Source organism: Ascochyta rabiei, chromosome 6 (genome assembly GCF_004011695.2).
Source record: "Ascochyta rabiei chromosome 6, complete sequence".
Classification (NCBI taxonomy): Eukaryota; Fungi; Ascomycota; class Dothideomycetes; order Pleosporales; family Didymellaceae; genus Ascochyta; species Ascochyta rabiei.
Window position 1 is genome coordinate 652,315 of NC_082410.1, and position 27,890 is coordinate 680,204.

At 53.0% G+C, this 27,890-nt stretch overlaps 11 protein-coding genes across 11 annotated transcripts, besides 3 other annotated features; 3 read left to right on the forward strand and 8 right to left on the reverse strand.

The window, feature by feature from the left end:
- Positions 1-351: 351 nt before the first annotated feature.
- Positions 352-1,084, reverse strand: EKO05_0004080 (peroxiredoxin 1; the record flags this gene model as incomplete). Its single annotated transcript, XM_038939143.1, has 2 exons — positions 352-511; positions 567-1,084. 2 exons carry the CDS (start codon positions 1,082-1,084, stop codon positions 352-354), a joined length of 678 nt encoding a protein of 225 aa, XP_038799894.1.
- Positions 1,085-3,073: 1,989 nt separating this feature from the next.
- On the forward strand, positions 3,074-4,965 carry EKO05_0004081 (uncharacterized protein; the record flags this gene model as incomplete). Its single annotated transcript, XM_038938924.1, has 3 exons — positions 3,074-3,596; positions 3,656-4,732; positions 4,790-4,965. The coding sequence occupies 3 exons, from the start codon at positions 3,074-3,076 to the stop codon at positions 4,963-4,965; spliced, it is 1,776 nt and encodes a 591-aa protein (XP_038799895.1).
- A 253-nt stretch (positions 4,966-5,218) lies between these two features.
- Positions 5,219-7,060, reverse strand: EKO05_0004082 (uncharacterized protein; the record flags this gene model as incomplete). The annotated part of the gene is made up of 1 exon (XM_038945491.1): positions 5,219-7,060. One exon carries the CDS (start codon positions 7,058-7,060, stop codon positions 5,219-5,221), a length of 1,842 nt encoding a protein of 613 aa, XP_038799896.1.
- Positions 7,061-8,025: 965 nt separating this feature from the next.
- EKO05_0004083 (uncharacterized protein) lies at positions 8,026-9,225 on the reverse strand (the record flags this gene model as incomplete). The annotated part of the gene is made up of 1 exon (XM_038945492.1): positions 8,026-9,225. One exon carries the CDS (start codon positions 9,223-9,225, stop codon positions 8,026-8,028), a length of 1,200 nt encoding a protein of 399 aa, XP_038799897.1.
- A 1,902-nt stretch (positions 9,226-11,127) lies between these two features.
- EKO05_0004084 (uncharacterized protein) lies at positions 11,128-12,254 on the reverse strand (the record flags this gene model as incomplete). The annotated part of the gene is made up of 5 exons (XM_059636309.1): positions 11,128-11,144; positions 11,192-11,611; positions 11,661-12,004; positions 12,059-12,167; positions 12,221-12,254. 5 exons carry the CDS (start codon positions 12,252-12,254, stop codon positions 11,128-11,130), a joined length of 924 nt encoding a protein of 307 aa, XP_059492292.1.
- Positions 11,295-11,396: a tandem repeat.
- Positions 11,526-11,557: a tandem repeat.
- Positions 11,563-11,597: a tandem repeat.
- An 839-nt stretch (positions 12,255-13,093) lies between the features above and the next one.
- EKO05_0004085 (uncharacterized protein) lies at positions 13,094-16,693 on the reverse strand (the record flags this gene model as incomplete). Its single annotated transcript, XM_038938741.1, has 5 exons — positions 13,094-14,060; positions 14,115-14,944; positions 14,999-15,166; positions 15,216-15,499; positions 15,553-16,693. 5 exons carry the CDS (start codon positions 16,691-16,693, stop codon positions 13,094-13,096), a joined length of 3,390 nt encoding a protein of 1,129 aa, XP_038799899.1.
- A 1,124-nt stretch (positions 16,694-17,817) lies between these two features.
- Positions 17,818-18,258, forward strand: EKO05_0004086 (uncharacterized protein; the record flags this gene model as incomplete). The annotated part of the gene is made up of 3 exons (XM_059636310.1): positions 17,818-17,848; positions 17,919-17,941; positions 17,986-18,258. The coding sequence occupies 3 exons, from the start codon at positions 17,818-17,820 to the stop codon at positions 18,256-18,258; spliced, it is 327 nt and encodes a 108-aa protein (XP_059492293.1).
- Positions 18,259-19,648: 1,390 nt separating this feature from the next.
- On the reverse strand, positions 19,649-21,292 carry EKO05_0004087 (uncharacterized protein; the record flags this gene model as incomplete). The annotated part of the gene is made up of 6 exons (XM_038938971.1): positions 19,649-20,261; positions 20,315-20,445; positions 20,493-20,655; positions 20,716-20,987; positions 21,043-21,222; positions 21,272-21,292. 6 exons carry the CDS (start codon positions 21,290-21,292, stop codon positions 19,649-19,651), a joined length of 1,380 nt encoding a protein of 459 aa, XP_038799900.1.
- Positions 21,293-23,749: 2,457 nt separating this feature from the next.
- On the forward strand, positions 23,750-24,151 carry EKO05_0004088 (uncharacterized protein; the record flags this gene model as incomplete). The annotated part of the gene is made up of 1 exon (XM_038945493.1): positions 23,750-24,151. One exon carries the CDS (start codon positions 23,750-23,752, stop codon positions 24,149-24,151), a length of 402 nt encoding a protein of 133 aa, XP_038799901.1.
- Positions 24,152-24,664: 513 nt separating this feature from the next.
- EKO05_0004089 (uncharacterized protein) lies at positions 24,665-25,620 on the reverse strand (the record flags this gene model as incomplete). Its single annotated transcript, XM_038938975.1, has 2 exons — positions 24,665-24,967; positions 25,024-25,620. 2 exons carry the CDS (start codon positions 25,618-25,620, stop codon positions 24,665-24,667), a joined length of 900 nt encoding a protein of 299 aa, XP_038799902.1.
- Positions 25,621-26,019: 399 nt separating this feature from the next.
- EKO05_0004090 (Delta(24(24(1)))-sterol reductase) lies at positions 26,020-27,813 on the reverse strand (the record flags this gene model as incomplete). Its single annotated transcript, XM_038939046.1, has 3 exons — positions 26,020-26,581; positions 26,630-27,697; positions 27,770-27,813. 3 exons carry the CDS (start codon positions 27,811-27,813, stop codon positions 26,020-26,022), a joined length of 1,674 nt encoding a protein of 557 aa, XP_038799903.1.
- Positions 27,814-27,890: the final 77 nt, after the last annotated feature.

A 27,890-nucleotide genomic window follows, 5' to 3' on the forward strand; every position in this document is an offset into this window, starting at 1 on the left:
TTCATCGCCAAATCGCACACGTCAGTGCCGCAGTCTCCAAGATCGCTCGGGAAACAACCGACAGGGAGTTCAACAAGCACGCCATGAAACAAGCAGGGGTCGTAAGTCTTTCATTATGCAAAGCGTTTCAGCCCTACGAAGTAGATCGTGTCGACAAACATCTATCGAATCGGATGCTCAGAAGCATCCTACTTCATTCGAGAATTATGAGGTCTAGCTTATCGAGGCTAGCCTTTTTGGATGACAGCCTGAAATTACAGCTCTCCATCTACGATGCCCAATGCTTATATCTCGCATCTACCCAAGGTACGTCATACGACCCTGACCATGCCTGACATGCGCATGGGGCCTTTATGCGGCAGTGGTCTTCTCCTTGGGGAGAGGAGTGAATCGCAGGTAGGGCTTGACAATTCGGAAATCAGGGAAGAGCGTCTTGGCCTCCTCGTTCTTGACACCAGGGTGAACAATGACGTCGTCACCAGGTACCCAGTTAATGGGAGTGGTGATGCGGCTACGAAGAGCGTCAGCTACGGGGTTTCAGTCCTGTATGGAAAGAAAAAACTCACTGCTTGTCGCCGGTCTGCAGGGAGTCGAGGACACGGAGAACCTCAGCGGTGTTGCGGCCAGTGGAGGCGGGGTAAGAGAGGATCAAACGGATCGTCTTCTTGGGGTCGATGATGAAGACGGAGCGGATAGTGAACGCGACACCCTTGGAGTCAACGTTGGTAGCATCCTGGTGGTCGATCATGTCGTATGCAAGAGCGACTTTGCGCTCCTTGTCGCCAATGATGGGGAACTTCAGCTGGGAGCCGGAGATCTCATCAATGTCCTTGATCCAACCCTCATGGCTGTCGATGGTGTTTGCGGAGAGACCAATGAGCTTTGCGCCGCGCTTGGTGAACTCAGGCTCGAGCTTGGCGAAAGCACCGAGCTCGGTGGTGCAGACGGGTGTGTAGTCCTCAGGGTGGGAGAAGAGGATGACCCAGTTGTCACCGATGAACTCGTGGAAGTCGATAGGACCCTGGGTGGTCTCAGCCTTGAAGTTGGGGGCAGTGCTGCCCAGACGGAGGGTCTCGTTAGACATTGTGTGTTCTGTCTAGCCTCGTTAGAAAGGTTCAGAGGCGACAGATATTTGGGGGTGGCGGGGTATCGCGGGGTAGAGTTGGCGCTCCAGGTGAGTGCGCCGGGGAGGGTTCCTTACAAAATATTCTAATTTCTTTTAAAGACGGGTATCTGAAGTGCAATTGTTGCGATGAAAATGGCAAGTAGACGTCGGAGGGGCACTGATGCACTCTTACGCTTTTCTATCTCCTCCACAACGAAGCTCGAGGACCGAACGCAGCTAGCGGGTATTGCGCAATCCTCACGTGAAGTTTTCCGCCATCATACTACCTCCCACGTCTAGTGGGTTTAGACCAATCCCACACTCCACATACAAAGCGGTATCGGAGTGCCAATGAAGTGCCCCTCATGCCCAGAGGGTGAGGACACGTGGGAAAAGCAGACGGAACATACGTGATCTGGGGCCATCATGGTGTCTTCAGCTCCTCCAGAATAGAGAAAAGAACACAGGTCTGGTAGCGTCGTTTAAAGAAGCCCATGACGTTTGGTTCACTATCAGCCAGGGTTTACCCTCTGAAGCTTTGATGCGTAGATGCGAATTGATCCAAGGCGTTTGAAATGGAGGCGAATTATACCACAAGCAACTACCACCAGACTAAGATGCTTAGATTGTCCAACGATCTGGCGAGGAAAGCTCCGAGTAGCAGGGACTCAGACTGGGCGCAGATGATGGGACCCGCCTTTTGTACAGATCCAGAGGATGACAGCTCTAGCTGCCTTTGTACGATACTAAATGCTTCCAGGTTACACCCAGCTGCAGTATCAGAGACTGTTTCGTTGACAGCATGAACTTAATGTGCCACTTGCATCAACCAAGCTTCTTCGTCAAGTAGTGGCGCATTGAGTAAGACTTGAGCTCAGCGCTGACGCCATGATGCTTACCATGGCACGAGAGTGTTTGCATGCAGCCTTTGGCAGGGTCGACGGCAGTATCCGCAGTCACTGGGCGCCGATCCCTGTCATGCAATTGTAGGATCCATAGATCGCTCGTCCAAACCCCACATCGAACAGTCAGATATAATTTTCTGAAGTTGTTCACTTCAAGCGTATAGAGAATGCTCGTCGGTGATCGTGACGGAGTGTAGGACTGCAGGCGCACGCAGGTCAGCTTCCAAGAATGGCTTGGTCTCACCACCTGACAAGGATACAGATTGTGTGATAGCCGTTTGTAGATTCAACGTCTCTTCTTACGTTTCGCCAGCGATATCTTGTGCGGTTGGGACTGGTAGTTGAAGTCAGGTTGGTCACTCAAGACGAAAGAGCACTGACTGAGCTTCGTCATGGTGGCTTCCTCCAAAAGTACACTAAATTCGGCTCTCCCATCGCACTACGGACCGTCGATTTCTCTCCCTAACAACTTCCTGAGTCGCAAGCCTTTTCCACAGAGGAAAACAACGTGCTAGCAGCGAGCGGGATGAAAACGATGACATCCATGCGTCCCCACAGCAGTCGGGGAGCTTCATCCCAATCCGAGCTCTAGGTACACGTGCAGCAAATCTCATCCACCTCATTTTCGTGCGCGCAGGTTACGAGTGGCCCACCGCTTCTTCAATCAAGATCATGCAGCGACTCCAGCAAGAAGGCTGCTCTAGTTCGACGTCACCAGAGCATGATGAATCCGACCATGCTTCCCTGCCCATCGAGTTCTCGACTCAGCCAGCAAATGTTATTCCCGACAACCATCAGAAGCTTTACCTATGCCCCCGATTCTATTGAAACCAGCCGTAAATCCGGTTCAAGCTTGGTCTCCATTCGCTCGCTTGGTCACAAATTCGGCTTACGGACGCCCGACTTCCCACGCGTGTGGGCTCTTCCCGAGTTCAAAGCTACGGGGCTCTAGATTTTAATCATCATCATCCCCAATTTTTGTCTTGTATCAAAATTCACCAGCCTCTTCGAACCCCGAACAAAATTTGCGAGAAGAGGAGGCCCTGAGCAATTAAACAACAATATGTCAGCCAGCTCAGAGATCGAACTGCCAAGGGACTCGCAACCAGGAATTGAGAACTTAGGTCATAGCACGGGAATAGCAGCATTCCCGGATGTTGACTCTCGACAAAGTTCTAACCCCGCTTTCAGCAGTACCAAAGACCTGGAGAACGAGAAGTTCGACGAGCAAGAGGGGGACTTGACCGACAACGACCGTCCTGTTGATGCCAGCACTGAAGAAATTGTATGGAGGTACCTGACCTTCGAGACGGAGCTTCCGCATCCGACCAATTTGCTTCCGTCAATACATCCGACGACGGGTAACGATCACGGACCACCTCCCGAACCGCCAAACCTTGTGAAATACACAAACCCATTCGATTGGTCTGAAAAGAGGAAGAACTTTACAATATGGGTCGCGTGTGCCATCACGGCCCTGACGGCCTATGCTGCAGGATCGTACAGTCCAGGCGTTGCGCAGATGTCAGCGGAATGGGGCGTTAGTAATGTTGCTGTCCTAGTCGGTATCACCACATTCACATCAGGTATGTTGTCCAAGCAAGAGCCCACATCGAGTTTGGAACGTCTCTAATGATCTGTTCAGGGTTTGCTGTTGCACCTATGGTTCTGGCCCCATTCTCCGAGATCAATGGCCGGCGTCCAGTGTTCCTCGCCTCTGGCATTCTGTTCGTCATCTGCCAACTATGCACTGGCTTTACGCATTCATATGCAGGTATGCTCGTCGTTCGCTTCCTAGTTGGAGTAGGCGGCTCTACTTTCTCGACAATGGTAGGAGGTGTTGTGTCTGACATCTATCATGCCCAGGACCGCAATACACCAATGGCCCTTTTCTCCGGGGCTGCACTCTTCGGCACAGGTTGGGGTCCTTTAGTTTCTGGATTCGTCGCGCAGAACTTGTCCTGGAGATGGATATTTTATATTCAGACTATCGTGAATGCCATCATGGTCGTTATCATTTGCTTGGTCTTCAAAGAAACAAGAGGCTCCGTACTCCTTTCGAAGAAAGCAAAAGCACTCAACAAGTGGTACGATGAGCTAGAAGCAGCAGGCTACTACGGCTTCAACATGTCCAATCCAGAGAAACCGCAAGCCACAATATCTCGACATATTCGCTGGAGGGTCAAGTCTGACGAAGAACGTGCCTCGCTCAAAACCATGGTTGGCGTTTCCCTCTACCGGCCTTTCCACCTCCTTTTCACCGAACCCGTCGTTTTCTGGTTTTCTCTCTGGGTGGCTTTCTCCTGGGCTGTTCTGTATCTAACACTGGCTGCCATTCCCCTCGTCTTCCAGAACAGCCACGGCTTCTCTCTGCAACAAGCCAACGCCGTCTTCGCAGCGATGTGCGTGGGTGCACTGATCGCAAGCGTGCTGTCCATCTACCAAGAAAAGCTTGCACGGAAGCACGGTAAGCTCATCAACACGCCCGAGGGACGGCTGTATTTCGCTTGCGTGGAGAGCGCGTGTATGCCGATTGGCTTGTTCATGTTTGGTTGGACCAGTGGTCCGAGCATACACTGGATCGTACCTACGATCGCTGTGGCCATTGCTACCATTGGCATCTTCACTATCTATCTTAGCGTGTTCAACTACCTCGCCGATACGTATCATCGATATGCTAGCTCGGCGCTCGCGGCGCAGTCTTTCTGCAGAAACATCCTTGGTACGCTCGCCGTTTCCTCATAATGCATTCGAATAGCTGGCTAACCACATGTCACAGGTGGTATTTTCCCTCTCATCACCACGCAAATGTACAACAAGCTTGGCTACGGCCCGGCGAGCAGCTTGCTGGGTGGCATTGGCACATTACTTACAATCGTGCCGTGGATCCTTGTCTTCTATGGCCCAAAAATCAGGGCGAGAAGCAAGTTCGCGAGTGAGATCATGAACACATGAAGATGAGTGTGCATCACGGCCAGGCATGTACGAGTGGAAAAGCAATAGATGTTGCACTAGAGTACAATGGAGACTCGATAGATTTGTGAAGTGACTGTGTACAAAACCTGGTGAGAACAAAAGATCACCAGTCCGATGGACTGGGTCTGAATTCAGACTCTCGCCTTCTAGCACTATGCAGATGCTCCCAAAATCGAATACACAACAAACTCAACGCCATTCCATGCACCAACTACCATCTAGTGACCGGTACTCACGCCCCTTCCATCTCGACATCGGCACTCTCTTTCCTCGCCGGCGGCAGCACATGAGCAAAACCGCGGAGCTCAACGATGAAATTGCACACGCCGTCTGCCCAGGCCGCAAATGCGCGTTCAGTGAGGACGTGGTACCATGTCTCTGCGTTGTCGACGACCTGCCAGCCCATGGGACCGATAGTCTTTACTGTGTAGCGCGGGCTCACATCGTGTGTTGGCGTTGGTGGTCGTAGCTGGTCGTCCTTGTCGGGTTGCAGGGCGTTGGCGGCGGCGGCAAGACCGCGCAGGTTCTCGCTGTCGCCTACCTCTGTGGCTGCGCAAGTGGACCTTGGGATCTTCAGAGAGGGGTGGCGCATCTCGGCTTGGTTGGCCATGGTGCTGACCTGCTCTACGAAAGCGCTGTAGTTGTAGAATGTCAGATGCGCGGGTCGAGTCGTAGAGATACGCTTTTCGTCCAGCTTGATGCTCTGTTTGGTGTTGCTGGAGGTGTAGGTCAGGAAAATGTTGATGTGTGTGAGATGGGGCTCAGCGGAGTCGGTGGGCAAAGTTGCCGGGGTAGAGGCTGGCGAAGAGACGATTCGTGGATCCGAGGCGGGAGGTGTGGTGGTGTTCGGTAGGAATGTGGAATTCATTCCTGGAATTGGCGTTGGAGGCGACGACTGTTGGAGAGCAGCAGGACGCTCAAGTGTGGGATCAAAGGCTGTGTGGAGGCGCTGCGCCGCCTCGTGCGCAGAAGCACCAGGCGAATTGCTGTGACTGCCAGCTTCAACAGTCTCATCCTTCTCCGCCTTTCGCCCTCCCTTCCTCGTATCAATAGCATATAACCTCTGCCGCTCGTTTGTAACCATTCTCCTCATCAAGGGCGTAACGAGACTGATGATCTTATTTCCGTCTTTCGGCCACACCAGCTTTTCCCCTCTTCCACCCTCCTCACCCAGCACCGCAGCAAGCTCACTACTCTCTCTTTCTCCCGGCTTCTCGACATGCTCACCGAAGAATTGCTCGCCCACGCCGCCATCAACAAGAAAGTCCCGCACGCAGTTGAACAAACGCAGCTTGACCATGTCGGTGTCCCCTTTTCCGCGACTGCCGACGCAAGACTGTCGTTCAGGATGTGCGGGCGAGAGCATATAGGACTTTGCGAGGGCTTGCAAGGTGATAAAATTCTCGGGCGTTATGTTGAGGGACATGAAGAGCTTAGACATAGGTGGGCGGGTGTACTTGCGTGTTGTGAGCAAGGAGGTTCGGCGAAAGAGTGCTGCTGCCGAGTGAACTCCTGCTGCACGCGCATCAGTGAGGATAGTTTCGTGTGATGGCGATGGGCTAGTACGTGTGGTGGGAGATCCTGTGGTAGTGTCTCTATCGGTGACTTGGACATTGGAACTGTCGGGTAATGGGTCGATACACTGGCGTTTTGCGGACGAGCTCATGCGGTTCTGAGATGTGGGTTGACTAGTAGTAGATGCGTCTGTTGAAGGAGTGAACCCTCTCTTTCTCTTACTTCTGCTTTGTGGGACTGGTGCTGCTGGTGTTATCTCGCTGGGAGCCATGGTCGAGGAAGATTGGTCTGCAGCCGTTGTTACAGCTTCAAGCAGCTCCACAAGGTTGTGATTCTCCTCAAAGGTGTTTTGCTGGTTGTCTGCTTCAATCTGATGGGTGGCACGTTCGAGGTGCTGAGGCAGCTGTTGGTTCTCAATCGGATGGTCGATAGCGCTGGCTGGCGTGAGAACATGTTCTCTGTCTTGGGAAATGCAAACTTGCGCTGCAACGTTCGTGGTGTTGGTATTTGTGGACGGCTGGCTGGCGCGCATCTGGTAGTAGGGAGCGTTCGTCGCCATTGCTGCTGATCACCAGGGCTGGTCAAACAAACGACGTCAAACAAGCCTCTTGTGCGGCAGACTAGGGTCGTGTGATCGCAGAAGGAAAACTATCAAAATCTCGTCTGTAAGTACGTGTCGAAAGACTAAGGAGGGAATAGCGAATGGACTCGATGCAAATCAGGCTCTCGGGCAAACCCAAAGCCTTTTTGAATGCTGCATCCCATCGAGCTGGTTTGACAAGATCTGGGCACATGATTTGGTTTGATGGTAGCAGCAGAAAATGAAGTTTGATGTGAGATAAGGTGGTTTGACAACAACAGACGCGAGATGCCAAAAAGCAGAAAGATACTGTTTGAACGATGATGATGTGACACTCGATACATGCAGGTGAAGTTTGCTTCAATCGAAACAAATTCGGAGACAAGACAACGTTGCAATGGCGGTTTGCGCACCTATGTGTGCTGGTGCTTGCTATCGGGTGGTTGTCCCTGTTGTGTACAAGTGACAAGCAAAAGACGGCAGCCGACCAGCAGCGGCGCATTCGTGGGTTCGCGGTGGGCAAGGTTTGTGTTGTTTGCACTGCGTGCGTCAAGTTTGCACGCATCGCTTACGTAACGTCGATCTTGAAACTCAGAAAACAACACCAGTGTCTTGGTACCTATTTCCGGTGTTGACTGAGGGCTGCAAGCTACTCTTGTAAGTTCTGGAGGTGCTCGGCCAGAAGACATACTGTTTTTGTTGAGTGGGTGCGCAAAAACCATTGCATTCTACAACGCCAAATCCGGCGTCTGTGGTCAGTCTGAGCGTGAATCACAGGGCGAATCATTGTATATTAGGCAATAACATGCATTACGAGAAGATGGAATTTGCTTGAATGATGTAGTCCATGTTTGCACTCTACTTCGTAGAGGGTCTGAACATGTAGATGGATATCCTCCCAGCTTCTTTCCGTACCGGAACGCCTGACCTAAAAATGACTTCCCTCAAAAACCATCGCCCTCGTGCCACTCTCTCCCCGCCTCTTTCGCTCTGTTCTTGGGATCTTTCCCTCTCGCCTCCGCCTCAGACAGCAGTCTGTCCACAATTGGCCGTAATCGATCGATCTCGGCTCGATACTTCCTGTCCTTCCCCGGCTCTGGTTTCTCCAGTTTTTCGATGTCCTTTCCCTTATTTTCCCAATCCCTCAAATCCTTCTCGCGATCCTTTAGTTCATTCTTCAAACTCTTGAAATCATCAAACTCTTCGCTGCCACCAAAACATGTACCGTACTGATCGCAGAAGCAGACGCTTTCACTGGGACATAAGACGCTTTCTCCAGTAAAGACAAATTGCCACACATACTCCCAAATGCGACCGGAGAGTTCATCCGGAATCTTCGTTTGGAACAACCACTCCCTGTACCAGACATACTGCGCATGGCTCTTTGCCTGAATCCGTTCCCTGCTCAGCGCAAACTGCGCACAGCACGGTTGCGCAAGCACGCTCGGGACCTTATCGAGCGGGAACAACTCTGACCATGATTTGGCGAGCAGAACCTCCTCTTGCTTGAAATCGTTTTGCACAGTCTCGCCTGGATGCATCCAATCCGGACACCCGGGATACCAGCTACAGCGCAGGTTGACAAACCCTTCACGCCAGACGCGCGGGTGGGACAAGCGCGAGATCATGTTTGCAGCGTCGCTGCCAAGGTATTCATCATTATGCCATGCATAGCGGTGGGCGTGCGTAAATATCGAAATGTCGGAGAGGTTGTCGTAATGGTCGATTATGTAGGTCAGATAAACCATGACCTCATGACCTTTGTTTTTGGGTGGGTGGAGTGGTGCTGAAGGGTCGTCTACGACATAGATAGCTGTTTGTTGGTCGGGAATCTCGTGCTGCAACCAATCCATATCCTCCTCTTTCGTGCGCGCGATCACAAGTGTAGATGTGTAGTTGTGCCCTGCTGGTAAGGCTGAACCAGCTTTGAAGTCCGGTCTGGGGTTCCAGTTGGCATAGTCTGGCTCCTGCTGGCTGCCGCTTGCGGATACCTCATGCGCATGGCTGTTCCCTATGTGCGCTCCTAGCCCTATGTGCTGCGGTAACCCGTTCCATGTCCTATGGACTGTCGCGCTAGAGAAGAAGAGAAAGATAGAAACAGTCGCAGCGAAGGCGAGGAAAGGAATGACCTTCCTCTTCGTCATCGTATGGCGTCGAAGATAGAAATGGATGGGGTGCGCGGTGGCGGAGAACGAATAGAATCCGTACAACGTGAAGAGTGACTGCTGGGTTTCTTCTATACCACATTATCAGCATACATAAGTCAGAGACAACACCAAATGGCATGCGCTTACAGTGGAATAGCCGCGTGGCGCGTTGTCGCATTCAAACGTAGCAGGTGAACAATCGGCGCGTCCCTGACATGAAGTTATCGACATACACAATGGCTAGCAAGGAGCATACGATGCATAGAGAACAAAGGTTTGACTCAAGAGCCCAGGAGGGATCGATTGGTATCTGCGCTCATCATCTGTAAGCCCGAGCAACGTTAGCTCACCATAAATGCGCCGGATGCAATGGTCCTACCTAGTCGTTGCCCAGAACCCGGGTTCAGGGGTAATAAAGCCTAACTCGGTGCAACGCCAGCCCTGAGACAGCTGCACTCTCGATTACTATCCGTATTGGCGCCGTTTCTCCTGCATGCGTTCCAGCTGCTTTGCTCTGTCGAGACATGCGTGATGTTTACGAGAAGAGCGCTTTGACGCGCAAACCAGATATAGACCAGCTCGTGCGGGCAATTTTAATTACACTACAGGATCTACGGAACCCCCACATGTCTACGTAAGCTTCTTCGAGCGCCGGTCCGAGCCTGTCAAACATATGGCGGACAATATCCAGGTACCAACCCGTCTCACGAGAGGACCACCGTAGCGCATGTGTGTGGATGTCAAGATTGGACATCCTCAGCGAGCAGCCGCAGATACGATCCACTACGATGATGATTTCCAGTTGACAGACAGCGGTTTGCCATAAACAATGCAAAGGGCAGTGTCTGACAAGATTTATGCTCCAGCTGCGCATCCTGCAGATAATGCGATACCTACCTGAGCAGGTGTTCGGCTGTAGCTCAACTCGGCACAGATGCTGCTGTGTAGCCATGCAAGCCATGCCGAACGTGAAGCAGGGCATAATGCAATCTTAAGTTCTTACCATATCTCGCATACCGCAGACGTACAGTCGCGCGATCACAGCAAAGCTAAGAGGATTGTTTGCCAGTCCAAAGGAAAGAGTACACGAACGGAAGTCGGGACACGCACCTTCGTTCGTCTGCAGCTGCAGCTGCCCGTCGGCCAGTGCTCGCGACCTGCAAGACATCGCAGCACCCGTTTGCTTTGGCACAAACCTCAGCAACCGTTTGCGTATTGTCGTCACGGGCACTGGCAAGACGCGAGTCAGAGCTTTTAGAGCTTCAAGACTGCTTGCTCACAGCGCATCGCAGCCAGTTTTAGATGGCGTAGTACAAAGTGGATCTGTTTCTTATCGCTACGTCTTAGGCGAGACAGGGTATTGCGCAATTACCTGGCGGTGTATGCTGTTGTGGCCGGAAAGCGATGACTGCTGGCCGCTTATTTTGACTCTGTCGCGGGCTGTTGACACGGGGGCGATTATGATGGGTGATATTGACAATATTTAGACAGTGTTGGTGGCGCGGAAGGTGGTGCGGATGAATTATTTGACGTCCAGGTTGCATCGTAAGGGAAGTTATAGAAGTACAATTTGGTGTCGATGTAGATGCTCAAGACGACTGATGCTCTCAAGGGCTGTGAGTGATGTCCCAGAAGCCTTTACCGAGTGCTGATAACCGTTTCTCCAAGGAAAACTACCGAGCGGAAGATGTGTAGGAATTGTCGAGCCGCAAGATAGCAAACTATCGAAGTGTGCTACCGTGCGCTGCTGCGAATTATATCGAGGAAATTTTGCCGACCATTCCCAGTGATGTGAAGCCGTATTATGAAGCAAGCCCATTGGCGTACCCATGGGGTTACGTGCGTGAAGTGCTAAAAGAGTAGCCCGCCCTAGATCAGAGGTAGTCCTGCGAAACCTGCTCAGTACCGCTTGGGTTCTACCATGATTAGCAGGGGAGCTAACGGTAAGAGCGGTCGTAGTCACCACCCTCGTACGAGCGGCCTCCGCTGTACGATTCGCGAGGAGGAGGAGCATCGCCGTAGCCGCCTCCGGAACCACCAGCTGGGGGAGGGGGTCGGTCGTAGTAGCCGCCGCCGCTGCTGCCACCGCGACGATCGTCACGACCACCGTCACGACCACCATCACGGCCGCCATCACGGCCGCCTTCCCTGCCGCCTTCCCTGCCGCCATAGCCACGGTCAGAAGCGTAGCGGTCTACGCCACGAGGGCCATAGTCGTCTCGTCGGCCACCGCCGTAGCCACGGTCTTCGTAGCGGCGAGAGCCATAGTCATCGCGACGGCCATAGCCACCACCACCCCGTCGGTCGTCGCCGTAGCGGTCGCCGTAGCGAGGACCTCCTCGGCCTCCGCCCCTGCCAGCGCCGCCGCCAGGGCCACCAAACTCTACTCCATTGTCAGCTTGTGCTAGAGAATTGGGAGCAGTCATACTTACCACGCTTGGGGGGGCCGTAGTACTTGCCCGGGGTGGGAGTACGGGGACGCGCACGGCGAGCCTTCTCGATGCTCAGTGTCCTGCCCTGGTGGACCTCGCCCTGCAGACCCTCCTTGGCAGCGTCTGCCTGGTCAGAGGTGACCATGTTGACGAAACCAAAGCCACGGGACTCCTTGGTGTGAGGATCGCGCATGATGTTGCACTGCTCGACTTCACCATACTTCTCGAAGAGACGTGTGACCTCCTCCTCAGTCAGACTGGGGTGGATGCCTGTGACGAAGAGATTGGAGCCCTCGTTGCGGCTCTCGTCTGTCTGACGGTCGCGAGGCTGGGGCGGCGGGCCACTGGGGCGCGTATCAACAGAGGTGGTCATCAGTATGGAGGTGAGGGGCACATACCGGCTGTCACGGTCGTTGGGAGAAGCGCTGCGGGCGCGCACGTTGTCGTTGTCACGACTCTCACGGCGCGGTGACCTGCTGCGGTCGCGCTCATAGCCACGAGGCTCGTCTACGCGTCCATGTTAGCGAGTGGTGCAGTGGCACCGGGCCATCGAGACAAACCGTCGTAGCCGCGTTGTTCGTTCTCGTATTCCATCTTGTGCTGCGGTGCGGATTGCAGTGGTGATGGGAGATGACGGAGTGTGAGGTGGTGTTTGTTGGTAAGAAGGTCTGGATTTTTTGGCAGCTCTAGCAGGGCTGATCGACAGAGCCGCGCCTTTATTTAGTAAGCGTTCACGCTAGTCAGGCTGCCGCAGCGAAACGTTGCAACCTTGCAGGTGAGTGGGGACAGCGATGGACGATAGTCGATGGACGCTGGACGGATTCCTCGGTGCTTGGTGGGTGAGGGACGGGCAGCAGGTCGTGAGCGAGCCTTTGTTGAACAGTCGTACGCTGGCGACAGATCGAACAAAGGCAGGCGCGCCTCTTGGCGTCCGACAAAGTGAGGCAACTGCGAAGGCCAGGGGGAAGCCGCACCCGCCCTGTCGCAGCGACCTGTTCCAGCGTGCAGCTCGGAAGAGACTCCACGTATCTTCGTGACGTCACTGGTCGACGGCTTTGCGTCTGCTAAAGCGCTTTAGTGCATGTAACAGGTGCGAAGTGTGTCTTTGGCGTGGCAGGCCGTGGACTCGTATGGAGCATGTAAATCAGGTCAGAGCGTGTACATCTGTATCGTAGCTGCAATTACTATCACTGCCAGTCTTGCCTGGCAGCAAGCCTCACATCCCATTACTCCCTGCTGAAATGCTTTGCAAAGATCAACTCCAAGATCCCACAAGGGTAATTCCGCGGCGTCTGACCGTCCCATTAGAGCCCAACTCCAATTGCGCCTCATCTATCAAGTTGCGGGATATGCTACAAAGCCAGAAGTGGTACATGGCAAGACCGAAAGGTGCATGCCGGTGTGAAACAATGTGAAAGAAAATAAACACAAAATCATCTGTACGCTCGTGACCTTCTCTGTCTCTTGCGCGCGGCTGCTTTGCGCAACTCAATCGCCTGAGCGTCAGGTGCATTTTCGTCCGGTTGTACTGGGTCGGAATCAGCGAGTCCGTCAAGCTCATCGTCATCGAGCTCGCTAAGATCTTCGCTCATGTCTCGAAGTACCTGGGGGCCTTCCCAGATGGGTTCGTGCACCGTTGTGCCGTGAATGTCAAACGCTTTAAGATACCATGGAACGCCTCCGTTGTGAAGTGGGTCGAGTAGGTTCTTCTCAGACCTCGGTGGCGTGAGAGGCTCCGTACGCCCACTGTCTTGCTTGACATCAAGCTCCATCACATCATCCTGGAGCTCTCCATGAGAGGCGTGTAGGGCGTCTTGCCCAAGTTGAGCTGCAATGGCAGCCTCGTCTGTAGCCTCGTCGTGTATCGAGTGATTGTTGTCAGTAGCATTATCATCGGGCGTAGGCGCGAGCTGAATATCATCTGCCTTCTTGGTTGCTTCTTCGTGGCCAAGGCCGTTTGTCGCTGGCTCAGCAGCATCGCCATAGCTCATCTGCTCTGTTTCAACCGTGTCTTGAGGAGCATCTTCAACCGAAACAGCAGCGTGCCTGCCCTGCAGCTTCTGTGCAAAAATGCTCTCAAGATCGGGGAGCTTCTCGACCGGGAATTTGGTCATATCGGCCTCTTTGCGCAGCGCATCCTCCACCATCGGTTGAACAGCCTTGATGATGCGCTTGATCAATTTCTTCGTTTCTTTCTGTTCGGATGTCAGGGTGTGAGGCATTGCCTTAGTAGACTCGTTCTCCAAACGCCCCACGTTGGACATGGGTACAAAGTCAATCTGCGCGCTCAATACCGCAAGCAAGTCGTCATTGAACACCTGAACAGATGTGTAAAATTTGTCGTCAAGCTTGCCTCTCAGCTTACTAAAGCCTTCGATGAAGACTCCCTTGTTGTCATGGCTAAAGAGTTGGTTAGTCAACATTGCACGAGTCGACAAGGACTATGATACTTACTTGATCGCTTTGTCCAAGATAGGGCTGAGGATATGCGGGATGGGGAAGTAGACGCAGTCGAGGATATCCTTGAGGATCATGACATCTTTCAACTTCTCAGCCTCGCGTGCCTTGACGTTTTCGCAAAGAACACGAATTTGCTCCATGTCGTCTTCCAACCGCTCAGCGAATTCGATGCGACGTTGCAGTCGAGGCCGACCGGCAGCGCCCATCCCCGCAAAGTTGCGGCGGGTGATCTCCATAGATGAGAACGCTTCCATCTGTAGTTGGAGACGCTTGAGTAAGGCAGCACCGCGGCGTGCCTCACGTTTTAACGTCCAGTATTTGCAGGCTTCTTGCACAAACTCCTTACGTTTGCGAACGTTAAACTTGATCAAAGCGTTTTCGACATTGTGGTAGACGGCCTGAGGAACAACTGGTGCACCAGATGGCAGCCTCCAAGATTTGGCTGGCTGCCCACGCTTTCGCTTGTTATTGCCTGGGACGCCGTCGTCCTCGTCGTCGATCGCGTGCGCTGGGTGGGTTGAACCTATCGATAAAGCATAAGCCTGGCTATCGGGCCAGCGAATGTGGCGCATTGTGTGTCGGTAAAAGGCTTTTGCGTCTGCAATTGCTCCCTCTACGTCGTTCTCGCGCCTCCAATCCGAAGGAGTGTGTCGATCACAGTACGCCTTAAGCACAGTGGAATCGAGCGGATTCGATGATTGGGAAGACTTCATCCGCAAGCATAGTCGAGCTTTGCGTGCACAGGTGACATGGAAGGCTTCGAAGCACGACTTGTGACCACATTGAATGCATGCCCCCATCTTTTGTTTGCAGATGTAGCAAGACTGCGGTTTCAGTTAATAATGGCATGACCCAGAGTCAAACGTACATGCACTCACCAGCTTCCAACGTGTCTTGGGGACTTTTTCGACATCCTGTACCGGCTCTTGGAATGTCACATTGCCAAGTGACACTTCAGGTATCCACATAGCGCATAGGAGATGTGCCCATTTCATAGCTGTCGTCTGTTTGAAAGCGCCATCTCCGTTCGGACAGAATATGCAGCCCTGTGCGAGATCAGTAAGGTTCACCATCATCGTACAGGCAGGGACGTACCGGAAGCTCGCTAGCAGGGGTGCCGCGACCCACCAGTTGACACCGTCTGCAAAGCCATTGTCCTTCTGGTATGAAAGGCACACCGTAGCACTCTTGATGGACTGCCAAATCACACCCATCACAGAACACTATGGCGTTGGTGTTCTCGCAGTCACCATCGTCGCAGATTGCACATTTGGTATCCTGTTCCTCACCTTGTCCTGCAGGTTCACCGTTTACTGCGGCCGCACTGCTGGACCGTGGCCGATGTGTTTGCGGTGGCTTTGGGTTTGGCTTCGGAATGCCTTGGTATTGTCAGCAGCTTGATGCGCTCAGAACACAGGGCTTCAGCACTTACGTTTCTCCAGTGCATGCCACTCCTTCTCGATCTGGGTTATGGTGACCTCGAATATCGCAGGTTTGATGGCTTCGACGTCCTCGGCTTTGCGTTGCACATTGAGTGCATCTAGCCACACATCATCTTGTTCGTCCATGTCGTATTCAACACGTCCAACTGCAATTGCTGTTGTCGACCCCTCGACCTCGTTCTGTAGTGTAAGATCGAGGTCTTCTTCTATGGAGCCCTCAGGAAGTCGAATCAAATTGTTTTCAGCCCTAGCGAAGACCTCGCTCTCTTGGTAGCCGATGTTCGCCATGGTTCGGTCGACGTAGTTGACCTTGACCCCTTCGCTCTCCTCGTGGGCCTTGAAGGGATCGACCTTGCGCACACTTGGTTTCGGCAGGTTCAGCTTTTCCCTCGGATTCATAGTTGGTAGAGGGAGAATGCGTGGCCGGGGCGGGGATCCAAGTCCAGCAAGCATGGAGTCTCTGTGGCGCGGTGGGCGGCCTGGCCGCCTCTTGGGAGTGGCCAAGATGCTGGCTGGACCGGTATAAGCATCTTCCAGATCTTCATCTTGTGTCTGTTGCGCGCGCAGACCGTCGAGCATGGCCGAGATGCCGTTGTCCACCGCATATTGACCTGTAGAAGAGGCTTGCCCTGATGTGCCCGGAGTGGAATCTGCATGGCTTACGCCATCGATCAGATCTGCGCTGTAGACGGGAAGCTCGGCGTCAATGTCGAGATCCGGGTGAAACTCATCCCAGCTCCGCTCCTCCCTCGGCTTGTATCCATCGTTTTGCGCCACGGCGGCGGCGACTGCAGCAGCCGAGCTGGAACGCGGTCCAGCAGGCGGCCTTTCGCGTCGCAGTCGTGGGTACGATGAGGGCGAGGGCGCGAGCTCGGGCAGAGTGACACCTTGCCGTTCGGCGTTGAGGCGTCCGATGCGGCCGCGGGGACCGATGTACGCGTAGCCACCTGGTCCTGTTCCTCCGACTGGTGTTTCTACCCCCTCGTCATCCACGTATCGTCCCCCGCCTCCTGGTCCACCTGGCACGTATTTGCGCTTTTTGCTGGCGGGCACCGAGTCGGAGATGTGGCGTCTGCGTGGACGTTCTGAGCTTCGTATGCGCGTAGTAGGTGTATCAAGTACGGGCGCCATGTAGAAGGCTGAGGAATGTTGAGAAAGCCAGCTAGGGTGAGTTGCGAGGACGCGCCGCCGGCACTGGTGTTATCTGCCGGTGGGGGCTACCGCGAGCGCAAGTCCGCCAGGCAAGCTGGAAGAGGTATGGTCATCGACAGTGAAGCAGTGGGCGGCCTTTCGGAGCTTGCGCGGGCGTCGAGGCGTGCACGTTGTCGAGAAGCGCCTCCTCTTTCCCCGGGTGAGGTTGCGTCCTTTGCAGGTGCGAAGACAGGCGTGCCTGATCGGGTTAGCGCTGCAGCCAAGCCGCTAACTGCATGCACCTGTCGTTCCCGCGCTCCACTCTTAGCCGAACGCTCAAGGCGAGTGAAATCCGCAACCCACCCATGCGCTTGGGGTCTTGGGGGAGGGGGGGGGGGCCTTTGTGCCGGCAGACGCGTGCAGTGTAGGACGGTCTCGTGGCCGATGCTCCTCTCGCGTATCGAACATCACCACTGAACAGCCCTTGTGCACCTTGCAGCCGATCGACCGTCGCTGTGCATCTTTTTTTCGCCGGTGCAGGAAGCAGTTGAACACTGCATAGCAAACACCTCTGTTCATACTCATTACTCAACATGCCCTCTGTGCGCACATTCTACGGGAGAGCCAAGGATTCATGCCAACAAGCTGCCGGTTTTCCTGTCGACGGTCTTGAAGCATAGGGGCTCCAGCAGCGTCAACGCCCAGGACTTGACAGCACCACCACCACCCTTCTTCCTCGCCTTCCTGCTGGCCTCGTCCTTGTCAGCTTCTTACCTGCCGTGTGTTCTTTCATAGCCACATCCACTGACTATAACGTTGCACCCTTTTTACTGGCACTGTCTGTCTTGTCTCACTTTCACCTCGTCTGCACCTGCCCATATAGGACTTGCGACTCCTCCACCTTTTCCTCGCTCCGTAGTCGGCATAGCACTGTTGTTTACCTCGCTCGCTCTCTTCCATCTTCCCTTGCTCTCCGTCGCCTTCCCAGTTTTGCAACTTCAGCCACTCGATTTGCCCCTTAACGCCATACTCACGCCTGGAGATCACACTTTGTCCGATCACTCGCTTTCACACGTTATATACACGTCTTTTGCCTTCGACTCACTAAATCTTCCACCGCCATCATGGCCACTGCTGGTGCCGTCGCTCTTCTGTGTAAGTAGGGCGATGCCTGTTGGTGACTGGACGGTGACTGACATTAGGCAGTGAGTGCGAAACCAACTAGTCGGCGAGCTCCAGATCTTGCAGGTAACCCCTGTTCGACCAATGCACACTCTGCTGACGTCTGCTAGACGTTCAATCATGACCTTACTGGCAGTACTGCGCAAACGCTCACCGGGAGCTCAACTGTGACGCCAAGTCCTCTCATATCGCAAGCCACTCCTCAATGGCCTTCAGCTTCGGGTACGCCCGCAACGACCAACCCCCTTCTAGCACCAAAGACCAACACCTTAACTGTCTCCAACATCCAGGCAGGTCATGCCGGTAGCACGCTCCAGAACTGCCATCACAAAACTCGCTGGGAACGCTTCGGTCATGGCCTGTGCACATCGTGCAATGAGTGAGTCACTTCGGTGGTCAACTACTAGATCGTGCTAAAATGCCAAGAGTCAAGGGAATTATCTCATGTACTCGTTGTAGTATGGCGGTCTGCTACAAATGCCAGAGAAAGCTCCTGCCGCATCACTCCCAGTCAAGGAAATACGGCAAGCGTCCTGGTCAACCAGATTATGAGGGACCATACAAGTAGTGACTAGTTCTCGATGGTTATCTTACACATTGGAAAGCAACGACAAGGTTGGGGCATGCTCCAAGCCAGCTTAACAGTGTCTTTTCCTTCTGGTCTTTAGTAGCATAGCAATCAACAAGCTTCAACAAAGACGTTCAACCAACGCTGGCCACTGTATATTTGGCAGTTGTATAATCCGAGATCAACCTCTGATCGATTTCCATCGCAGCCAGATTACAACACTTGCACCAGGCACTCCTTGGATGACCTACGGCTTGCTGTTGCTCACACTCAGCCACGCCAACCTCACGGTCCCCGCATTGCACATCTCACCCTTATCAAGTCTAGATTCAAAGAAAAATACGGGCGCTATTCTCCCAAACCCTGCTATGAACGAAACGATAGATACCAAACTCGAAGGGGGGGTAAAAGTGTAACAAGTCTCACATATAGATTGATGTACTTGCACCAGTGACGTTGGCACAGCTACAAACAAACATGCCACCGATCTTGCAATGCTCTGCATGGATCTCGCGTATTGATAGGCTGTCGCGGCGTGAGAGAGCGCAGCTCGGTCTTCCTTGAGCACCGATACGATGAAGGTGAAGGTGAAGGATTGAAGTGGCCAACTCTAGTTCAAGAGTGTAGAGACCAAGCAGTACAGGTTTGGACGGTGGTTTAGAGGACTTGCACAATTGGTCGTACGTGGTCGATGTGTTTATGACCAGGGACGAGTTCGATGTGAACGTTGATGGCAAAGCGGTCTTTCGAGAAATGGGGTTTGATGGTTATTGGTTTTGATGGTTGTGGCTGAGCATCTGCTGCAGATCTGTTTTCTTGGGTACCATATTCGGAAAAAAGGTTTTGTTGTCCGGCATGGCAGGCAAAGGCAAAGGCAGTTGGAAGAATGTAGATTATGTATTACACACTGTATCGTAGGTTGATTCCCAGCCATGTGTCTAAAATCTCAGTTCAGCCGCAGTTCCTGGCCTAACAACCAACAGGGGCCGGCCTTAATACAGAGAAAAGTAAGGAAGTGGTATCATGCGGGTTTGAAGCGGCGAAAGCGGCTTGTCGAGATAGCCTGACCCTAACGCCGGGAAATGCAAATCGTGAGTCGTCGTCAAAGCTGTACGACGGATAACATTATTACAATCGTGTAGAGTAGCCGTGGCTACTCCGCCTCAGAGCCATCGCTTGCCTTTGGGTGGAAGGATGGGCGACTGCTAGTCTTTGGTTGCGCGAGGTTGTTTGAACAAGTCTCTGTGCCGCGAGTTGCGTTTCGAGTTGTACGCGCTCGCTGGATCGTTGGAGAGTTCGATCTCTGAGGTCATTGTGATTGTCATGTCCTCGCAGGACGAGTCCAATTCCCGGGTGCGCATCTTTTGCCATATCTTCTGGAAGCCCACCCCCTTTGGCGTCTCTTCGTTACTATCTACTCTAAGCATAGCATCCTGACTCTGACTCCTTTTTGGCTGTTCGAAAGGCTCGGGACTTGCAATTGCGCGCTCTTCGTCCCAGTGTTTCAGTTCATAGCTTCTGCCTTGGTCCTCGTCTAAATCTGGCGCAGCTACGATCGCTTCTGACTTTCGCTTCGACGACATGTTGGATGCGTTCGGAGTGCTCCGTGAGACTTCGGCCGTTGTGGTCGACATTTTGTATGTCTTCGAGATGGAGCCGGAACCAAGGTATTTTTTCTTGAGCGAGACGCCACCGGAGAAGGTCCCGGATAGACTAAAAGGGATTTTCGATAGAAGCGGCTTCAGAACTGGAGCTGATGCGCAGATAACGCCCAAATCGATTTCTACCGCGGCGGCGATCCAAAGGGGATAGGCATACCTGCCGGTATGTTAGCTATGATCGGAGTTGCCGGAAACCATGAACATCCGTACCATGTGTTATCGTAAGTAGTGATCAACGATTTGTAGATGAACCAGGTGCGGACGATACCTGCGACAGTGACGATGATTCCCATAGAGAAGAGGAGGGCGACAGCATAACGTTGACGACGCGGCATATGGAGCTAGATCCCGTAAGCGCTACGCTTTCAGGTTTTCAATACGGACTTACGCCTAAGACAAGTGGAATTGGCGTTACTGTTGTGGCGAAGTCGGCAACACAATTGATAATTCCGCATATGATAGTCGCAGTGCCTTCGTTCATACAACTACCAGCCGGCGAGCCGATTACCCAGTAATCCGAGACGGGGTTACACAGGAAAATGGCGATGAAACTACCAAGTATTAACCGATGAACTTCGCAGCAAAGCACTGTCAACGGGATGTAGACTTACGTATATGACACCAAAATGCCAAGAGTGTAAGCAACATTAAAGTGTATTAACCACTTGAACCACGTCGTTCCTGTATTGGCGACCAGACGGTAGTAGAAACAGTGAAGAGATAACCTTGTGAATGTTGCTGCTGCTGTGAAGACTACCTTGGCGGCCATGCCAATCTTCAGGGTCGGCATGAGCTGATTTAAAGGTATGTCGTAGATATGTCTGTCCCAACCGTAACGCTGGTTTGCCAACAACACGACAGCAGTCAAGCCAATGGCAAAAACCTATCGAATGTTAGGAAACAGATCGAACAGACTTTGCTTCACAATCAGTGCGTACTAAAGCAAGCAGGATGAACACATCATCGATGCCAAACCATCTTTTGATGATCAAGCGCGTGTACATGCGCATCCCGACAGTTATCACTACCAGCGCAATGAGTACAGCGTTGACGATGAGCAGAGCATCGCCGCGTGTCACAGGATTGACGTAGTTCGGCGTGGGCCATGCAAGGAGGACCTATCCCACCGTTAGCCCTGACAAAACGTATACATGGTAGGAGAATTACCTGGGTGGGAGGCAGTTTCATCCTAGCGTTTTTGGTGAGCGCCCTGCCCCGAATTCAAGAAAAAACATGCAGGTGTAGATAAGTAGACAGCTGCAAGATCGGAGAAAATCCTTTGAGATGAGGAAGAACATGGGAGTGGTAAGCCATCGGCGCTAGATTGCAAGCTCCATGATATGTTTCAACTGCGGGGCGTCCAGTAGGAGTCTTACCCAATAAAGAACCTAACATGCCTGACGAATTTGTGCTACATTGGCTAGCATGCTGGTAGCACATCACTGGATCCCATGGTAGCGCTGAGCACACAGGCTACTTTGAAAGACGACGATCCTGTCAGTTCTCAAAACTAGCGGAAAAGCCGCAGCAGGATCGATGCTGTGCAGTGCCACGTGAGGTGACGCCGCAGTTAGACTCTGACCGGATAAGGATTGTATGTAACATCAAGCTCCCAGCTGTCTTGACTGCCAACTTTGAGGGAAAGAAAGACAAGCCTAGCACGGGCTCGCGGAGGACCAGTCCTCGCCGTTAAGCTGGGCTCGAGCTGCTCGACCAGATACGGACCCGTAGTCCCGAACTATCCTGTCTGGTCACGTCTTAATCTTTTCGCCTGAGTCGTGCAAGTATGCCGAGGAACAAGCGGTGTATTCATCAGAGTGGTTCGTTCTTGTGCATGGCTTAGGGCGTGGCTGGCGTTCCACGACAACTGCGACGTCGGACACAGCATGCTGCGAGAGCTATCCTGTTGAGGTGTTAGGGAGGCGCACTTTTGCGTTTACTCGAGGTCAGGAATCAAAGGATGCCGCAGATCTAGCCACCAGTAGCGTCGATTTGACATTGGTGCTTCGAGGACTAGCGCCAGCCAGCCTACGCGTCTAAGCCATTTCGTGCAGACGCAACTTGGCAAAGGACCAACTTGTTGTCGAACTCTATAAACAGGCGGAGAAGGCCGCGTAGACCACCAGCCTACGACAAGCTACACTCCCAACATGGAGAAAGCTACGATTGTCACCATCCGTTTTCATACAACGCTCTCTCCATGCCCCACTCCTCCACAACTAGCCACTGCTCTATTCCAAATCGACCCAACTTTTGTCAAGACCTCGGCAGCCTCGAGTTGATGCAGGGAAACGCTCACGCAAGGCTACCCGCTCTCTGACAACCCTTCTTAGGTGTGGGGCTCCGCGTAGTTTCGGCGAAACCCCATTTACGCCTCATAGGCAAAAGCCCGGCATTTGGCGCGGATATCTGAAGCGGGTCATCGTAATATAGAACACCTGCAGCTAGCCTTCTCGCACCATTAGACGATGATCAAACGCAGAACATGCATCACATTTATGAAATGCTAAAAGCTTTAGGATCATGTGCCGGATATGTGATGCCGCTGCCCCTATGGATTGTTGTACGAAAGGGCGCCCTTGGTCTTGTTATCGCAATTTGAACAATGTCATGATTGACACGGTTACATGCATGACATCCTGCCTTAAACTCTGCTAGCCGATTCAGCACCGAAATAACGGCTTCACGTAGGGTGCGCAGCCCTGGCGTCGAAACTCCACAGTGTTGTGACGACAGCAACCATCGTTTACGGAGATACATCCGCATATTTACAAGGTTTCTATTTGTTCCGACGATCTGCGCACGGTGCTACAATTGGTCGTTATCGTTTGGGGCCGTTCCAAGCGCGACATTCACAACTGGACTATCGCTCCAACGCCGCTTGAGCACGCTGTGGATGATGAAGACTCTTCGCATCTCACGCACACCTATCGCCTGCCATGTCGCAATTCAAAGCGAAGAATCTATTCTGCAGTGAGCCTTAACGGCCTTATCAGCGAAATGCAGAAGCAGAAACATCTTCATGACCGTCGAGTCTGAGTGTCTCTCCGTTACGCGGTGAGCCTTAACGGCCTTATCAGCGAAGTGCAGAAGCAGAAACATCTTCATGACCGTCGAGTCTGAGTGTCTCTCCGTCACGCGGTGAGCCTGCAACCTTATAGCACCGGGAATTACACGCGTTGACGGACACAACGTCGACCTTTCCACCTCATCATGCATCTCCTACATCTCCTACCGTCAAATCCTGCCGACAACTCCCTTGTCACGAGTCTGGACCGGTAGAATGTATGCAAACAGTGTTAGGCGCGCTGGTGGTAAGCCTGCGGCACGCAAGCGCCTCGTGCAAGGCATCCTGCGAGGCAGTGCATGCGCACAAAAGCCTTACGCCGCAGCTTTGACAATGGCCGGCGGGAAGGCATGTAAAGGCTCAGCAATCACAAGGTGTATCGTGAGGCACAGTCCAAGAAGCTGAACACAGCCTTTCGTGTGAGGTATTTTATCTCAAGTGTATTGCATATGTAGACCGCTGCACCCTTTTTTGTTTACACCTACACTATCTCTACCTCCTCAAAGTTGTAGGCCGATTTACGAACACCAACGAGTATTCACCATACTGTTTCAGTTTGCTTCAGGCGCATCGTAACAATGGCGCCTTTCACCACCAACCCGGTCGACACCACCAACACATTGCGCACCCTACTCAGACGGGCCTCATTGTGCGACTCGTACACACCATGCCAGCCGCACCGAACAGCAGTCCTCATCGTCATTATCTCAATCGGCTTCCTCACCAGCTCCATTCTACTCTTCTACTACCTGCGCAAGCGAACATCCGTTCACCCAGGCCCAACACGCTTCAAGCCCGGCCTGGTGCACCCGCACAGGATGCCCAGGAAGCGCGAATCAACCACCCAGCGACGCGACGATGAGGACCCGGGTCTGGAGCTTCCGAGATACGAACCACAATACGATGCGCCGCCGCCGTATGTCTGTGGCCTGGCCCGTCCGGAGGATGTACATGTCCATGGTGCGAGGACGAACAGTTGATGGGACCGGAAGAGTACCGAACCAAGAATCAACCAAGAGAAGCTCCAGCGTTTCAAGTCGGGTCTAGGATGGCGCAGAAAAACGCCTTAGCTTAGGTGGAGGGAGAGAGTGACAGTCGAGGCTTGTGGGTACAAGGCGCTTCTGTCCAATCAAGACCGGCGTCGAGACCGTCCGAGGAGATACCCGCATTTGAGTTGTCAGCTCTTGCCGCACGTCACTCGACCATGTTCTTGCTTCCTGGTCGTTACGACTGGTCGAGAAAGGACACGAGCTTGGGGATTGAAGACGCTATGGATTGTTTGCAAGCGCTGCAAGTAGGCTTGCGAAATACAGCAATCAGAACGAGTTATAATGGTCAGAGTGAGGGGCGCTGTCGAAGCTAGAGGTGTTGTCAGGTTAAAATCAATCGGCATGGCGTCCTTGGAGCATGTAGGGGCAGTGTATACAGCAATGATATGATTCATATATCGAATTATCTTAGCTGATGACGCTGAACACTAACGACTTGAGTATCTAGCCCCTGCGCCTGGTGCTGGGGCTCTTGCCGGCCACGTTTGCATAGCTGGGTGCGGCACCGCTGGACACGGCGCGCTTCATCTCTTCCTTGTTTGCTGCGACAGCTGGCGTAACGGGCTTGTTGAGCTTCTTGCTCTCGGTGTTCTTCGATGTGGGCGCGTTCCAATAGTACACGACCTGCAAGAACAGGACTAGGTTGAGCGCGAACCCCGCAATGAAACCGTAGAGGATGAGCGGGTCATCGACTTCTTGGAGCGTAGTGAAGATGCGCGTGAGCGAACCCAGGAGGTAATTAATGACCTATATTCTTTGTCAGCGATTGCTCTTTAACCAGGGACGGAGTGTGAAAAGCTTACAGCGAAAGCGCTCAACTGGCCAGTACCACCCTCAGACCAAATGGTCAAGATCTGCGGGACCTTGCTGGCAACACCCAGAATGCCTGCGGCGCTCATGGCCAGACTGAGGTTTGCCTCATTGACCTGGTTCTCGTTGAACAGGAGCCACCCAGCACCAGCCAGGCCAGCGATCCATGCTGCGATTGCGGGCTGCCTGCCGCTGTAGTTGAGTACTAGGGACGCGATCGCGATGTTTTGAACTAGGATAAGCGCCGTCTCGCCGTACGTGCTAAAGGGGAAACCATGGCGAACGTTGTAGCTCAGCGAGATAAGGTAAGCGCCAGATTCGAGAACGTACGACAGAAAGGAGAGGCCTTCTGCCGACTGCGAGTTCAGCAGCTTGAGCAGCTGCGGGATCTTGACGATAGAGGACGCGCCGATGATGCCGATTCCAAGGCCCTTCGAGACGGCGAGCTTGACACATTCGGTTTTGGTAAGATCGATGTCGTGCAGAAGGGTCTGGTAGCAGACGGGGCCGAGGAGAGACTCGCCCAGGTCCGCAATGGGCTTGGGGAGATTGTGGGTGATGGGTTGGAGGGCGGAGCGAAGGGCATCCATTGTGCTGGTGTTTGTTGGTTTGCGGGGTGCAATGGTGAGGATATTTTGACCGGGGGACAATAGGGTCTGACGCAACCTGGCATTAGTTGAGCTTACATAATGTATGAACGGCTACATGATTTTCAAGTTCCACGTGTCAGAATATTGAAGAAGACCGTAGAAGTACAGTTGTATTCTCGTTCTCTTTCGTGGTATACATCATGCATTACTACTGCCATTATCGTCGTGCAATCCTCTATCCTATAGCAAGCGAGAAAAAACGAACATTATAGTACACAGAGTGTGACAGGGTGACCTTGGAATGTGGTAGAACAGAACAAGCAATAGCGACCAGCGGCGCATCGAAAGAAACAAAGGCCCAATGAAAGGCTGGACAGAGAGACTTTGCTGTCGGAATGTCTAGATTATACCAGGAATGAACAGGTAAGGCACCTGCTTCTCATACTCGGTCCACGCCTCACCATAAACCTCGCGACACCTTGCAATGTCACGCAGCGCACGGTGAATAATCATGCCGGCAAAGAACACAGAGTAGAACCATGGGAATGGCGAGTTAAAGCCAGTAATGAGACCCCACGAGATGGCGAAGAATAAGTCGCAGGTGTAGTGGATCTTACGGGCTTTGCCGTACCACCCGTCCGCAAGAATCTTGTTTCCGTGCTTGGTGGTGATGGTCTTGGGGTTGGCAATACGACCGTACTTGAAGTATGGGAAGGTAGTACGCTCATCGACTACACCACGCTCTTCTTGGCGGAACTGGTTCTTTTGGCTGTTGGTTGTGTCCCAGATGTAGTACATGCCGAGGTAGCCAAGCGTTAAGAGAGCGACAAACCACGACGGCCATGTGTACTCAGAAGGGTGGTGGTTGGCGATGTAGAGGGTGCAGTGGCAGTAGGAAAGAGGTACACCGGCCATGTTCCAGAAGATGAGCATGAACCCAAGCTTCTCGTAGTACATGTCCCTGTGATGTGTGAGCAGCTATCATCTTGCATAATGCGAGAGAGCTTACCATGTAGTGATGATCAAATGCTCGCCCTTGGCGCAAGCATTAGCGTACAGCCAGTGCGCGAACAGCAGGAAGATGGCCTCCATCGAGACATATCCATAGCTCTCGTACTGCTTCAGGCAAGTACCCAAAGAAAGGAAGAACAATATGAACCACGGAATGCGAACTTCGAGGAACATTTTGAAGTCCAGAATGCCGAACAGTCTAGGGTTGAGCTCAGATCCGAGGAAGAAGTCCACGATAACATTGTCAGTCATACGGACAGTGGCGCCACGCACGCGAGCTGAGACGTATGCAATGATAGAGCACAAGAAACCAGAGAGGATAGCGACACTCATGATGTGTCCAAACTCATCAATCAGAGTGTAGAGCTTGAAGATGCCGGTGAAATGGAGGCCCAGCATGATGACAATGCTAGTGTAGAACGACCACATGGCAGAGCAATAGTAATCAAGCTGCTTTCCACCAAGGTGAGGAAGAGCCTTACCCTTGCGGTAGACGCCAGGCATGAGCATGTAAAAAGCCATTTGAGTGAGTCCGAAGAACCAATAGATCTGCCATGCACGGTTGTTAGGGTATGCCTCCGTCTTGACCAGGTTCCACATGTGCCCAAAGAAGTCGGAGAAGCTCTGGCCTTCGGCTGGCTTGGGGAACTTTCCATCGTAGAACGTCGCGCCAATCCACATGTAGTACATCAACACAGGAAATCCGGTCATCATGGCGCTCATACCCAGAGCGCCGCCAAACTCGTGCAGACCGCCCTTGTCCTTGGGCGGGAAATTCTTTGCTGCCTCGACTTCGTATGCGTATGCGATCTTCTCCTCCTTAGCATGGCCGTTGGCGAAACCATTGGTTGCTCCGTTGCCATTCGCATGTCCGTTGGTGTGACCGTTCAGATGCCCGTTACCGTTGGCATGACCGTTGCTGGAAGGCTTTTCAGGAGTCGAATGGATCTCACTGCGCTTAACGAAGCCACTCGGGCTGTCGAACGCCGTCTCGGTAGAAATTGACTTGCGACGTTGCGACCTTTTGCGACCAGGTGTTTCGACGAATCCCGGGTTCTCTGGTTTCCTGCGCATGCATGTCAGCCGCCATTGTCGATCGTAGGGCTTCTCCACGTCTTAGTGGACCGTCTGAACTCACCTGGGGGTGTAGCCCGCCTGCGATCGCGTAACTCGTTGCGACATGGCTAGGGTTGTGGCGACGCGTTCCTGACTTCAGGGGTAAGGGAAAGACTGTAGGAATTGGGAAAGAGCAAGAAAGC